General features: G+C 39.6%; 1 protein-coding gene across 1 annotated transcript in view; it reads left to right on the top strand.

Annotated features, from left to right (window-relative positions):
* Window positions 1-10462, top strand: part of LOC120525736 (Golgi-specific brefeldin A-resistance guanine nucleotide exchange factor 1-like) — a 235662-nt gene extending 225200 nt beyond the window's left edge. Inside the window, exon 37 of the mRNA XM_039748336.1 lies at window positions 10385-10462. Coding sequence (XP_039604270.1) covers window positions 10385-10462 — 78 coding nt within the window. The remainder of the gene's footprint in view (window positions 1-10384) is intronic.
* Window positions 10463-14955: the final 4493 nt, after the last annotated feature.

Raw genomic sequence — 14955 nt, 5'->3', positions numbered from 1 at the left:
TTAGGAGGCCCAGACCCCTCATGGACCCCGTGATCATCAGAGCTGACTGTGTGCAGAGAGTACAGACCTGTAAATACCTGAGAGTGCAGCTGGATGATAAATTGGACTGGACTGCCAATACTGATGCTCTGTGCAAGAGAGGACTGATCTAACTATCTTCCATAGAACGCTGGTGTCCTTCAACATCTGCAATAAGATGCTGCAGATGTTCTATCTGATGCGTTGTGGCAAGCATCCTCTTCTACGCAGTGTGCTGGGGAGGCAGCATAAAGAAGAGGTATGCATCACAGTCCTGCTCCACTGGCAGACTGAGGAGATCGTTCCTTCCCCACACTATGCGACTCTTCAATTCAATCCGGGTGGGGGGGTAAACGTTAACATCTATACTAATAAAAGGCAAAGCCCTCACTCACTCACTCACTCACTAACTCATCACTAATTCTCCAACTTCCCGTGTAGGTAGAAGGCTGAAATTTGGCAGGCTTATTCCTTACAGCTTACTTACAAGAGTTAAGCAGGTTTCATTTCGAAATTCTACACGTAACGGTTATAACGATTGATAACGGTCGACAACGTCTGCCATGTTGAACTTTCTTATTTATGGCCCCATCTTCACGAAATTTGGTAGGTGGCTTCCCTGCGCTAACCGAAACCGATGTACGTACTTATTTGGATGGTATGACGCCACTGTCGGCCGCTATATTGAACTTTCCAACGTCATTAATTCTCCAACTTCCCGTGTAGGTAGAAGGCTGAAATTTGGCAAGCTCATTCCTTACAGCTTACTTACAAAAGTTAAGCAGATTTCATTTCGAAATTCTACACGTAATGGTCATAACGGTCGACAACATCTGCCATGTTGAACTTTCTTATTTATGGCCCCATCTTCACGAAATTTGGTAGGTGGCTTCTCTGCGCTAACCGAAACCAATGTACGTACTTATTTCGGTGGTATGATGCCACTGTCGGCCGCCATATTGAACTTTTCAATGGTCTTTGTTACTTATGGGCCCATCTTCAAGAAATTTTGTACGCAGGTTCCCAACGTTAACTGATTCCTCCTTACGTACATATATACGTCCATAGCCTGCAGCTCGGTCACCGTGTGAGGCAGCGTTGGGTCCCCCATCCCAACGCCACCCACGTTGTTGGCTGCCTGCCTATATAAGGCCGTCCGTCGCTCCAGTCTCTACATTCCCTTCCTTGCTACGCCACGGGATTCACGTCTCCCTGCTGATAACTACAGCCTTTTATTAATCCACGGCTTCTCCGCTGTTTTACTGTTCATTTATTACGATTATAGTTATTGTGTAGGTATTTTAGACTTACTTTACATTGTTCAGGTACCCATTTCCTTTATCATTCCAACCGTACCCCCATTAACGTGTCTATCGAGGTGATCACCATCGATCAAAGAACTGTCACTTACTGAGTGGTTTCCATGCTCGGAGATGGCACCTGCCTTTTCCATTCTCTTTGTTACATATTGCACGGCCATATCAGGTTTTCACTCTTGATATCCGGAGGAACATTGTCTTATGTATTGAATGACTGGGACAGGTTCAAGGTGTGGACTGATGACAGTACAAGAGATAATTATACTACACAGGAGCACTGTAAGAGTGAAATGCTTAAGCCCTTCACCTATGCATCTGCATGTGAGTTGATGGCTGCCACTGAATTGTTCGCTTGTCGCTTTCAAGTGTACCGAAATGGCCAAATATTTTACACCTTTCGACAACCGCCAATGCCTCTTAAACATCTTAGATTGACAGGTGATGATTTCAGTAGTGGACACTTTGATGTTTATGAATGTTTAAACTCTCAAAAGCTGGATGTGAAGTTATCGATGAAACCGGTTGTATATTTACAACGCTTGACAGATGCCGAATGTCTCTTCAACACAAGTCCTACAAATACTGTCGTAATTGAAACAAACCATGAAACTCAAACCGATTATGACAGCAGCAATCCAAGGTGTGAGATTTGAAACAAGATTGCATGCTCAAGAGTAAGCTCAGCGCACAGCTTGGTCATATTACAATCGGAGGGCCGAAATCACAATGTAGTATACAAAGAGATCCATAACAAATAATTATTGGTATATTTTCCCTCAGTTTAAAAAGGTTTAATTTTCTTTTTAATAAAAATTTTAAGGCAGTACTTCGCCACTGCGAAGTGCGGGTATTTTGCTAGTTATACAATGTTATTGACTGTTATACCTGCCTTGCAATCTCCACCCTGTATTTTCTATCTATCTATCCATCCATCCATCCCCTATGTGTGTTGCAGTAAGTGCTCAAACAAAAAAACACACATGTATACAGTGCATCCGGAAAGTATTCACAGCGCATCACTTTTTCCACATTTTGGTATGTTACATCCTTATTCCAAAATGGATTAAATTATTTTTTTTTTCTCAGAATTCTACACACAACACCTCATAATGACAACGTGAAAAAAGTTTACTTGAGGTTTTTGCCAATTTATTAAAAATAAAAGAACTGAGAAATCACATGTACATAAGTATTCACAGCCTTTGCTCAATACTTTGTCAATGCACCTTTGGCAGCAATTACAGCCTCAAGTCTTTTTGAATATGATGCCACAAGCTTGACACACCTATCCTTGGCCAGTTTTTCCCATTCTTCTTTGCAGCACCTCTCAAGCTCCATCAGGTTGGATGGGAAGTGTCGGTGCACAGCCATTTTAAGATCTCTCCAGAGATGTTCAATCGGATTCAAGTCTGGGTTCTGGCTGGGCCACTCAAGGACATTCACAGAGTTGTCCTGAAGCCATTCCTTTGATATCTTGGCTGTGTGTTTAGGGTCGTTGTCCTGCTGAAAGATGAACCGTCACCCCAGTCTGAGGTCAAGAGCGCTCTGGAGCAGGTTTTCATCCAGGATGTCTCTGTACATTGCTGCAGTCATCTTTCCCTTTATCCTGACTGGTCTCCCAGTTCCTGCCTCTGAAAAACATCCCCACAGCATGATGCTGCCACCACCATGCTTCACTGTAGGGATGGCATTGGTATGGTGATGAGCAGTGCCTGGTTTCTTCAACGTGACGCCTGGCATTCACACCAAAAAGTTCAATTTTTGTCTCATCAGACCAGAAAATTTTGTTCCTCATGGTCTGAGAGTCCTTCAGGTGCCTTTTGGTAAACTCCAGGCGGGCTGCCATGTGCCTTTTACTAAGGAGTGGCTTCCGTCTGGCCACTCTACCATACAGGCCAGATTCGTGGATTGCTGCAGAGATGGTTGTCCTTCTGGAAGGTTCTCCTCTCTCCACAGAAGACCTCTGGAGCTCTGACAGAGTGACCATCGGGTTCTTGGTCACCTCCCTGACTAAGGCCCTTATCCCCCAATCACTCAGTTTAGATGGCCAGCCAGCTCTAGGAAGAGTCTTGGTGGTTTCAAACTTCTTCCACTTACGGATGATGGAGGCCACTGTGCTCATTGGGACCTTCAAAGCAGCAGAAATTTTTCTGTAACCTTCCCCAGATTTTTGCCTGGAGACAATCCTGTCTCGGAGGTCTACAGAAAATTCCTTTGACTTCATGCTTGGTTTGTTCTCTGACTTGAACCGTCAACTGTGGAACCTTATATAGACAGGTGTGTACCTTTCCAAATCATGTCCAATCAACTGAATTTACCACAGGTGGACTCCAGTTAAGCTGCAGAAACATCTCAAGGATGATCAGGGGAAACAGGATGCACCTCAGCTCAATTTTGAGCTTCATGGCAAAGGCTGTGAATGTACATGTACATGTGCTTTCTCATTTTTTTTATTTTTAATAAATTTGCAAAACCCTCAAGTAAACTTTTTTTACGTTGTCATTATGGGGTGTTGGGTGTCGAATTCTGAGGAACAAAAATGAATTTAATCTATTTTGGAATAAGGCTGTAACAGAACAAAATGTGGAAAAAGTCATGCGCTGTGAGTACTTTCCAGATGCACTGTACGTGGTATAGGTAAATCCCCATCTAGACTTAGCCACAGAAGTCTTATGCTGATTATCTGTTATTTACAGAATCCCACCTAATAGTCACCATATCTGAGTCCTTTTTAAAACATTTCACCACCAGTCAGTAATAACAAATTATTTCACAAACCCATTCTTATAATAAGCGCAGTATAATTTTGTGTCTGTGCACATGCACCTCTGTCATCTCAAAGTTTTCTCATATTCAGTGAACACCCACTAGGAATGGAGGTCAAGCTGAATATGGACTGTGAGAATGGTAACTGCATGAAGGACAAAGCAATTTATTCTGAAGTAGTGACAGTTATTTAGAAATGCAGTGATGCATGATGGATTTTAGTTCTAGTGATAGTGAAATATGTAAAAACATGTTAAAAAAAAACCAGCCACACCAGAGAGTAGTCTTCACACCCATTAAAGCTCTGCAGCAAACACTTTATATATATATATATATATATACTGTATATAAATATTGTGTGTGGTATCTAAACAGAAGTAAATATAGAAATACCAATGGGGTGTATATACAAACAATCAAAATGCCAAAACTGACACATTATACTTTAGATTACCCAGGAAGAGTAATTACAACCACTGAATTTTTAGCTCTTTAAACTTGAAATTCTATTGTTTAAGCCAACCAACATGGCACTATTAACCCAATTTCCAGATATAGGCACTGGATAAAGGTACAAGAAAGTGCCTGTATTCAAAAAGGGAAGTGGCTTTTTTTAATATAATTGTGTGTGCTGTTGAAATTAGCGTGTTATAGCAAAGTACAGTACAGTGTATTACCCTTTAATGTTAAAAACTGGATAATATTAATAACCTGCTCATTCACAAACAGAAGTGTGGTTATTATGGTGCATTTACATATATGAGATCTAAAATATTGATTTTTCTGATTCTTAAAGTCTCAAGATTAATCTTGTGAATCTACTTCATGCTCAAATTATTATATGTACATTTTTGCTTATCTTAGCTTCCAGTACAGTAGGTATCACTAATGCACCTGTTAAGGCATTCAATTGGAAAAGCACTTTACTATCTCACAAAAAAATGGCATGTCTTCTTTAACTGAAATCCTCCCCTTCAACACTTAAATCAGATGTGTTGATTTACTACAGATTCAAATTGTGTGTGTCTTTAGCACTGTCTTGCCGGTTCCTCCATTAAAAGAGCCCGCCTTCCTCCCAACTGCCCCAAAGGAGGTTGCTCTATTGGACATCAGTGGAGGACACAGGGGCTGCTGGGAGGAAGGCAGGCTCTTTATATGGAGGAACCGGCAAGATGCTGGAGGGAACGCTGTTGTTTGTCTGACTATTCCGTTACTGTTTTCACCTGTTGGGATTACCCGTGGTTTGTCTTGGATTCATGTTCCTAATTAGATATTTGGTATGGTAGCAACTTCATCTAATGGTGCGCTCCCATCCACCACATTCTGCACTGCTTCAGGAAGTAGTAGGACAAACTTAATGTTAATCTTGGCGAACTGTTCACAGGATTTTCCACTCTCCAATCTTCATATATTGCCACTATATTTGGACTATTCTCTGGACTTTGTTGTTAGTGTTGGTTGTGCTTGTTGTCGTTTACGGGCTTTGCTACATGTGAGACCTCCAGCTGGGAATCGGGGGGAGGGATTGTTTATTGTTAGGTGTTTGTTGTTGTGTTATTATTTTCCGTTGCTATGTGGGAGAAGGAAGTGTTTACTTTAATTATTTGTAGCTCCATTTCATTTAGTGTAGCACTTTATCATTGCTTTAATCTGCTGTGTAACCATGTCTCTGTGAGTGAGTAAGTGCGAGTCAGGCCAAGGCTGAGTGCGTTCCTGGGGTCCCAACTGAAAAAATCAATAAATCACTGTTCCTATGATTGTGTGAATCTTAGTGGCACAGTGACTGCTACAACCTCTTTTATGCAGATGGTTGTGCACTGAATGGAAGTCATTAGCCTAATGCACCACACAGCGGTTAAAGCAGTAATTGAACAGGACAAATAAAATATTTCCAGATGATCACAAGTTAATATGTCAGATTGATGCTGATATTTACAGACTATAGTAATGCTTTGAGCTACAGAACTAACATGTACACATGCGTGCACACACACACACACATATAGAGTATGCGAGATACAGAGCTAGTACCTTAATTATATTCCTGTCCAAGTAAGCAGTATTTCTAAATATTGATCTCTAACTCTGTCATCTCTGTTGGGAGAGTATCAACGAGGAATCTCCCTACATCGATAATTGGTCTGATATGAAACATTTAAGTTTGTGCACGTATATCCTTTGGTTTTTGCTGTAGTCCTAATCCTTCACTTCTTTCCTCCTTGATGGGATTGATAAGATGCTGCTCCTAACTTGATGGTCCACACATGTTCCACTTTTTTTGTGACTTAACTTTTGTAATACTTTTAAATTGGAAGAATATGACATCCCTTGTAGTGGAAAAGCTGGCACCAGACTACACAGTGGATGTCATGTAGTTAAAGTCCGACCAGGATCAGACACAAAAGGTGGTATTTTCCAAAAAAAAAATGGTATAATCAAAAATAGTGAATGATCTTTACAGTGAATTTGCCAGTCCCAAAATGAAAAATAATGAAATACAAAAATGTATATACACAGAAACTGTAGTCTTCCTAAATTAAGAAAATGTGCTCAGGAAGAAACTACACAAAACATAGTCCCATGAATCCACAAAAATATGTACAAGAAAAAAAACAGTGCATAAGAGAAACAAACATGCACCACAGACCCAAACTATAAGATACCTCCACCAAAACAATGTTACAATTAGGAGATATCTATACAAAAAGAAAATAAGGCACAAGCCGCTGTGTTTGGTATACAGTAGGATAACACTCTTCACCCAGTTGAGTCCAAAGACGACCCCTAGAGACAGGAAGTGCCTTTTATTCTTGGGGAACAAATCTTATAGCCAATCCTGCAACACACTGCCCTCTTCCACCTAAAGCGGCTGACGGCATGAAGTTCTGCACAGGTAATAGGCTCAAACCCTGCAAGGCATGTATTTAATGCGCTAGTGTGGATGACATTTACAGCACCCCAACTCTGCATCCCATATAGGCAATAAACGCAGGCAGGAGAAAGGCATCAATCATTATTCTTTATTATCTAAGTCTTCCAAGAGGCAAAGCTTGCAGGAGTGACAAAAGCACCTTATTAGCAAATGTTACAAATGAAAGGAGAACCCTCTGCACTATATTTATACTTCATTTATTAAATCACAATTCCAAGAAATTCATTACATAATCAGAAAACACTTAACATGATTGGTTACACCCAGTTGCTAACAGAACATTACAAAATGTTGATACTTTAAATAACCACAATTAACCCGGTCCACTATGTTGATTGACAGTCCTGTTAGCTTAGGAGTATGTGACTTTTAGATGTTAAAGTACAAGGGCCTCTGCACGTCCATTCCATTCTGAACAGTATTTTTCCTTCTTGGTTCGCCAACAGAAAACAGCTTTTGCATAACAATACAAAAGTGATTATTGTTAAATATGACCTAACACAAGTTCAGAAGAACATGGGACTCAGCACATGCTAAGTGCACATCAGACCCGGGTTCAAATTAAACACTTACACTAGCAATCTTGTGTGTGGGCGCAAGCATGAGCACACCCTGACGCACTCCCTTCAGACAAGCCGATAACCCTCTGAAATAAAGTTACTTTTCCTGTAACTTTCTTGGGACTTTAACCTGGCATCCCCTTTTCAATCTAATGCATGCGCTAATTAAACTACAAGCTCCACACCTTTCTCTTTGTTAATGGCAGGTGGCTAAAGAGACGCTCAACTTGATTGACTGCATATGCAGCGTCCTCCAGCAGGCCTGAGCTGGAGGCGCACCCGACCAGTCACTGCCAAAGTAAAAATTCTTGCGAAAGCACACCCACACACTTCAACAATTTAAACAGGTAGATGATTCTCTTTTTATTATGTGTATGTTGTCTTTACACTATTCTTAGTCCTTTTTTTTTCTTTAAAGTGGTCATGCCTGGCAGGCAGGTTACCACAAAGAGATATGCACCAAAATTCCCTATTCTCTTTGTCTTTTAATAACAAATATGTTTTGAGAGACAGAAGCTTTGATGTAAGGTAGTTTACAGGGTAATCATGGCTCTGTTTAGAACTTTGAATTCTGCAGGGCTGGTTTTGGGTTACAGTAATCCCTCGCTATATGGCGCTTCGACTTTCGCGGCTTCACTCCATCACGGATTTTAAATGTAAGCATATCTAAATATATATCATGGATTTTTCGCTGGTTCGCGGATTTCTACAGACAATGGGTCTTTTAATTTATGGTACATGCTTCCTCAGTTAGTTTGCCCAGTTGATTTCATACAAGGGACGCTATTGGCGGATGGCTTAGAAGCTACCCAATCAGAGCATGTATTACATATTAACTAAACCTCCTCAATGATATAAGATATGCTTCCTGCGCGGTGCTCGATTGTTTGCTTGTCTCTATCTTTCTCAATCTCTCTGCGACTGACGGAGGGGGTGTGAGCAGAGGGGCTGTTTGCCTAGAAGATACGGACGCTCCTCTACAAAATGCTGCTTTATCGAGTATGTTTCTGCATACTTAAAAGCACGTATTGATTTTTTGATTGTTTGCTTTTCTTAGCGAGCGCTCTCTCTGACATTCTCTGCTCCTGACGGCGCTCCTTTGAAGAGAAGATATATGCATTCTTTTAATTGTGAGAAAGAACTGTCATCTCAGTCTTGTAATGGAGCACAGTTTAAACTTTTGACTAAAGGGTGTTATTTCATGTCTAGAGGGCTCTAATAATCTTAACAGTGTGGTAGAGTTTATAAGGGCTTAAAATATATAAAAATAACCATACAAACATATGGTTTCTACTCCGCGGATTTTCACCTATCGCGGGGGGGGTCTGGAACGCAACCACCGCGATCGAGGAGGGATTACTGTATATGATATACCAAAGACATCAGTGTGACGCACTTCACTTAAAAGTATAAGTGTATATATCATATGATTGAGATCTTGCAACAGTAATATATACAAATACTGTATTGCATTAGAGAAAACCATTGATTGGTACAGACTTTAATCAAACTACAATCTTCACACTTGTCCTTAGAACTCCTTGATATTTGATGTACTTTCCAGCCATAAACTGTCCATAGTTATGGTGATTTTTTTTTTATTTCCTTTTTGTAAGACTTTGTATTTTTATTTACCTTCAGCTTCATTTGCCACATTCCTGGCTAATCTCAGTTTTGTTTTGGCCCATATATAGGGCCTTTAACACTAGAATCATTGAGGCCTATGAAAAAATTCGTAATCCCAGCCTTAATTTCCTTTGCACCTCTCCATCAGCGTCTTTTGTTTTGCAAATGTGTCAGTCAGCACAAGCAGCAAGCAGTCTTCTTTCCCATCCTCCTGCCCCCCAATGTGCTAAGGTCAGTTATCTCCTTATCTGGCAGTGAGGTGCCTGGAGTTGTATTGGGCAAATAATATATCATTATTTGGAATGCATACATTTCATGTGTGTTCTGTGTCTATAATGATCTGTGTAAGTGTAGGATGATGGGAACTGCTGAACACATAGCTAAAACTAACGTTTTCCATGTTATACTAATAATGATGTGAAGTGTATAATGTGTGAAGACTATAGTCCAAATATCAAATAAACACGTGCACTTTTATTCAAGAATATAACCAAAGAAAAAAATTACATTTTCATGTTGCTTTCAGTGAGTTAAAACCCCACTCTGAAATGTCAATTGACAGGAAGTTGATATGTATTTTTGAGTGGTGTAGAGGTAAGAACTGCTGCCTTATAACCCAAACCCCTACCCCAGTATGTCTTCCTAATAACACCACTGTGATAAAAGATTTCTTCAATTAAGAATCTCTGCATATTTCTTATAGTTGTATTGTTTTAAATGTTTATTTACCTGCTGGTTTTGTATATATTAATTTATAAGGTAGCAATATTATGTTGTTACACATTTGACATTTACTGTTTTATTTTGCTATATAATACAGTGCATTTATGTGGGTTATTTCTTACTTTGAGAGATGTGAAAGAGTTTCAGTAGAAGCAGGTGCTTCACTGTCAACTTATTAAGAAGAGCAAAAAAACAAACATGATTCAGATTTAATCAGAATCAACAGGAAATGGCACCTTGATGAAACTAGAAGTACTTGTTTGTTGTACAAGTTGTGAAAAAATGTATTCAATTCTGGAAATATTCTTAAAATCCTGTTGTAATTGTGTATAGTGTTTGCTCACTACATGTTTCTAAATTGTAGATAAATACACATTTTACAAAACCACCAAAATATGTTTGTAATTGTTATAATCCTTGTATTTTTGTAATTGCTTCAGTTGGAATCCATACCCGAATTCCTCAAGAACTTGTTTCTCGTCTTGGGCACAGCAGGGATATTCACCTATGGGAGATAACCTAGGTGGCTGCCAGGTTCATTGAGCTTAAATTAGGATTGGACGATGGATGTCTGCCCTGGAAAAGAGTCCTGAAGAGGAAAATGTATGTGGCACTTCGGAGTTAAAAACAGACCAGCTAAGCCACAGCCCCTGACAACAGGTCTAGTGAGGTTACACAGGATTTTCTTATTTTGTACCTGTAAAACTTCTGTTAATGTTCCACTGTTATTTCATAATAATGTACTTTTACTTGTTCTGAATCTGACTGGCCACCAGCAGCACTCTCTTCATTCTATTTATGGCTTTAAATTTTTGTAGCTAATAACATGTTTTCTGTTGTACTCCATAGATGTATACCTGTTTTGTACTTGTTAAATTATGCATGTGGTAGTAAAACAAATTTCTTTATTAATAAATGCAAAATTAGATAATTTGTTAAATGAAGTGTTTAATGTTTGTAATACAGAATGTAAACATATAGTATACTAGTCACTGGCATTATTTTTATGTTGCAAGTGTTAAAAAAAGCCTTACATAATCCATTTAATTAATTCTTTAATTACTAAGTTCATGGACAGTTTAAAATACGATAAATGGTAAATGCACTACAGCCAGACTTGTAAACATGTTTGTCACGCAGGCCGTAAAATGAGAGGAGTTTACACACTCTCCCCCTGCCAGTTGATATAAACACAGTGCCTGTTTTGTCTGTAAAAAAAAAAAAAGTTTGCACTGGGCAGTACAAGATAGTGACTAACTTTTATTTATCCAAGGATGTGGAATATACTTGTAAAACCTGTCGCTGGCCCAGTTGGGCAAGTTAGATGTTTGTTTCGTTGGGAAGCTGGATTCGCGCATGTAGCAGAATTATACCACAAGAGGGTCTGATTCCTCACTAGCCTGTCAGAGGCCTTTGTTCTGCTGCACTTTCTTATTCTCTCATTTGAGGTTTGGAAGACCAGTACTTGGTTTTCAGACTTTCTTATGTGGTGTAGTCCTACAACCTCCTTTCATGGTCTAACCATGCATATATATGCATACTATATACAGTATGCTTCCCTTCATTTTGGTATTTTGAGTATAAGACTAAAGATTGTACTCTGGTCTACAGAAAACATTTTACAAATATCTTAACTAGGGCTGCATCTAAGAGCTATTTTGCTTTGTCTTTTACTTGGTCAATTATTTTGATTATTTGTTTTAAAACCCATAATTAAACTGTTCCTGACACAATGCTCTCCTTCATAATAACCTTACAATATGTTCTAAAATTATATTTGCCAAAAACAGAAAATCTTGTTAATTTAACCCTTTAAAGCAGGGGTCTCAAACTCGCGGCCCTTGGTACAATATTTTGTGGCCCGCACCAACGCCGGCCTTCGCAAAAGCAATGAATGGATCGCGATTTTTATTGCGATTCAAGGGATAATGCAAGGGATGGCGGGCGGGAGCTGCTGATTGCGGAAATGACGTTATGCCATCATAACAGTTATAATTGGAAGACGTTCTGTGTGCACAATTAGCTGCTAAGCCAATTAGAATTAGAACAGACACAAGGGAGAGAAGTTTAGTACAGAATTAGATTTTGTCATACCTTCATCATGACTTCATCAAAGCCTGCAGTGAAGAGAAAGATTGATGACGAGCACAGACAATTTCAGGAAAAGTGGGAGACGCAGTATTTCTTTGTTGAGCACAGGGGCATCCCCACATGTCTTTTTTTTTTTTTTTTATTTATTTATTTATTAATTTTATTACAATCAATACATAGCAATCAAGTTTTTACAAAAAAAAAAAAAAAAAGAATTATGCTAAGAACAGATCGATCCCCACCCTTGAGAGAGAGAGCAAGCCAAACGGTGTAAAATTTAAGGCTTTTAAAAATACCTAAATCAACAAATTCTATGTGCTTTATGAAATCATTTCAAAATATTACTGATTAGATCCTGCCATGTTTTGAAAAAGTCTGCACAGATCCTCTAACTGAGTATTTGATTTTTCCAATTTTAAATAATATAACACATCAGTTTCCCACTGACTTAAAAGAGGAGAGTTTGGGTTCTTCCAGTTTATCAGAATAAGTCTGCGTACAACAGTGTAGTGAATGCAATCACAGTTTGTTTGTCTTTCTCCACTTTAAGACCCTCTGGAAGAACCCCAAACACAGCTGTTAATGGGTTAGGAGGGATTGTGAGTCCAAGACTGTCTGAGAGGTAATTAAAAATTTTGTCCAGAATAATGTTAATTTGGAGCAGGCCCAGAACATGTGACCTAGTGAGGCTGGGGCTTGGTTGCAACGTTCGCAGGTTGGATCATGTCCTGGAAACATTTTGAGAGTTTTAGTCGAGACAGATGTGCTCGATATATAATTTTGAGTTGTATAATTGTATGCTTTGCGCATATGGAGCTTGAGTGAATTCTCTGCATTGCTACTTTCCACTCCTTTTCTGATATATTAATTGAGAGATCTTTTTCCCAGTGTCCTCTTGGATCTTTGAAAGGAAGGGATTGTAAAAGGATTTTATATATTGTAGAGATGGAGTCTAACTCCTTGAAATTGAGCAATAATTTTTCCAGCGTGGATGAGGGTGCAAGATGAGGAAAATCTGGAAGGTTCTGTTTAACAAAGTTCCTGATTTGAAGATAGTGAAAGAAATTTGTAGCTGGAATGTTAAATTTGGAACGTAATTGTTCATAGGATGCAAAGACGTTGTCTATATAAAGGTCTCTAAGCAAGTTAATTCCAAATTTTTTCCAGATATTAAAAACTGCATATGTTTGTGAGGGTTGAAAGAGGTGGTTCTTTTGCAGGGGTGCCACAGAAAGAAGCTTCTCCGTCTTAAAATGCTTTCTACATTGGTTCCAGATTCTAAGTGAGTGGAGCACAATTGGGTTATTAGTGTATTGCCGATAACGTGTGTTTATTGGAGCACAAAGCAAGGAATACAAAGAAGTACTGCAGGATTTTACTTCTATTGCGGTCCATGCCTGTGTATGTTCTTCTATTTGTGTCCAGGTTCTCATCGACTGTATATTTGCCGCCCAGTAATAAAACTGGAAGTTAGGTAGAGCCATGCCCACATGTCTTATTTGCACAGAGAAAGTTGCAGTGCACAAGGAATACAACTTGAAACGCCATTATTCCGCTAAACATGCTGAGGAATGTGCAAAATATCAAGGGGATGAGAGAGCCAAGCGGGTTGCCAGTCTTAAAGCATGTCTAATGAGGCAACAAGATTTCTTCAAGAAAGCAACCAAAGAGAATGTTGCATCAGTCCAAGCTAGTTACATGGTTAGTGAGATGATTGCTAAGGCAGGGAAACCATTCACAGAAGGAGAGTTTGTTAAAAAATGCATGTTACAGGCTGCAAGTATTATTTGTCCAGAAAAGAAAGGTCAGTTTAGCAAAATCAGCCTTTCTGCCAACACTGTGGCAGAGCGCATTTCTGACCTGTCAAGTGACATTTATCATCAACTGTGTGAGAAAGCCAAATGTTTTCATGCATACTCAGTTGCTCTTGACGAGAGCACAGACATAACAGACACTGCTCAGCTCACAATTTATGTCCGTGGTGTTGATTGCAATTTTGATTGACGGAGGAGCTGCTCACAATAATTCCAATGCATGGCCAGACCACCGCTAATGAGATATTTCATCATCTGTGTGATGCCATTGAGAATGCAGGTTTGCCATGGAAGAGGTTTGTTGGAATAATAACCAACGGAGCGCCATCGATGACAGGGAGAAAAAATGGACTGGTGGCACTTGTTCAAAAAAAACTTGAAGAGGAGGGTGTAGAGGAGGCCATTGCTCTTCACTGCATTATCCATCAGCAGGCCCTTTGCAGCAAATGCCTGCCGTGTGACAATGTGATGTCTGTTGTTGTGAAATGCGTCAACCAAATTAGATCCAGGGGCTTAACGCACAGGAGGTTCCGTGCTTTTTTAGAGGAAATGAGGTCAGAATATGGAGATGTGCTCTATTTCACTGAAGTACGTTGGCTCAGCAGGGAAAATGTCCTGAAAAGATTTTTTGAGTTGAGAGAAGAAGTGAAAGCCTTCATGGAGAAGGATGGGAAGGCTGTTTCTGAGTTGAGTGATCACAAATGGCTCATGGACTTAGCTTTTCTTGTTGACATCACACAAAAGCTGAATGTACTAAACAAGATGTTACAAGGCCAGGGGCAGCTCGTCAGCACTGCCTATGACAACGTGAGAGCATTCTCCACAAAACTTGTGTTATGAAAATCCCAGCTCTCTCAGACAAACCTTTGCCATTTCCCAACATGCAAGGAACTTGTGGATGCAGGCATACCATTCAGTGGTGAGAAATATGTTGATGCTATTTTTAAGGTAGAGAAGGAATTTGATCACAGATTTGCAGACTTCAAAACGCACAGAGCCACTTTCCAAATTTTTGTGGACCCCTTTTCCTTTGATGTGCAAGATGCCCCTCCTGTGCTTCAAATGGAGCTCATTGACCTGCAATGCAACTCTGATATCAAAGCCAA

This window comes from Polypterus senegalus, chromosome 1, assembly GCF_016835505.1.
Source record: "Polypterus senegalus isolate Bchr_013 chromosome 1, ASM1683550v1, whole genome shotgun sequence".
Lineage (NCBI taxonomy): Eukaryota > Metazoa > Chordata > Cladistia > Polypteriformes > Polypteridae > Polypterus > Polypterus senegalus.
Note: the sequence above shows the minus strand (reverse complement) of the source record. Positions and strands in the feature narration are given on the sequence as shown.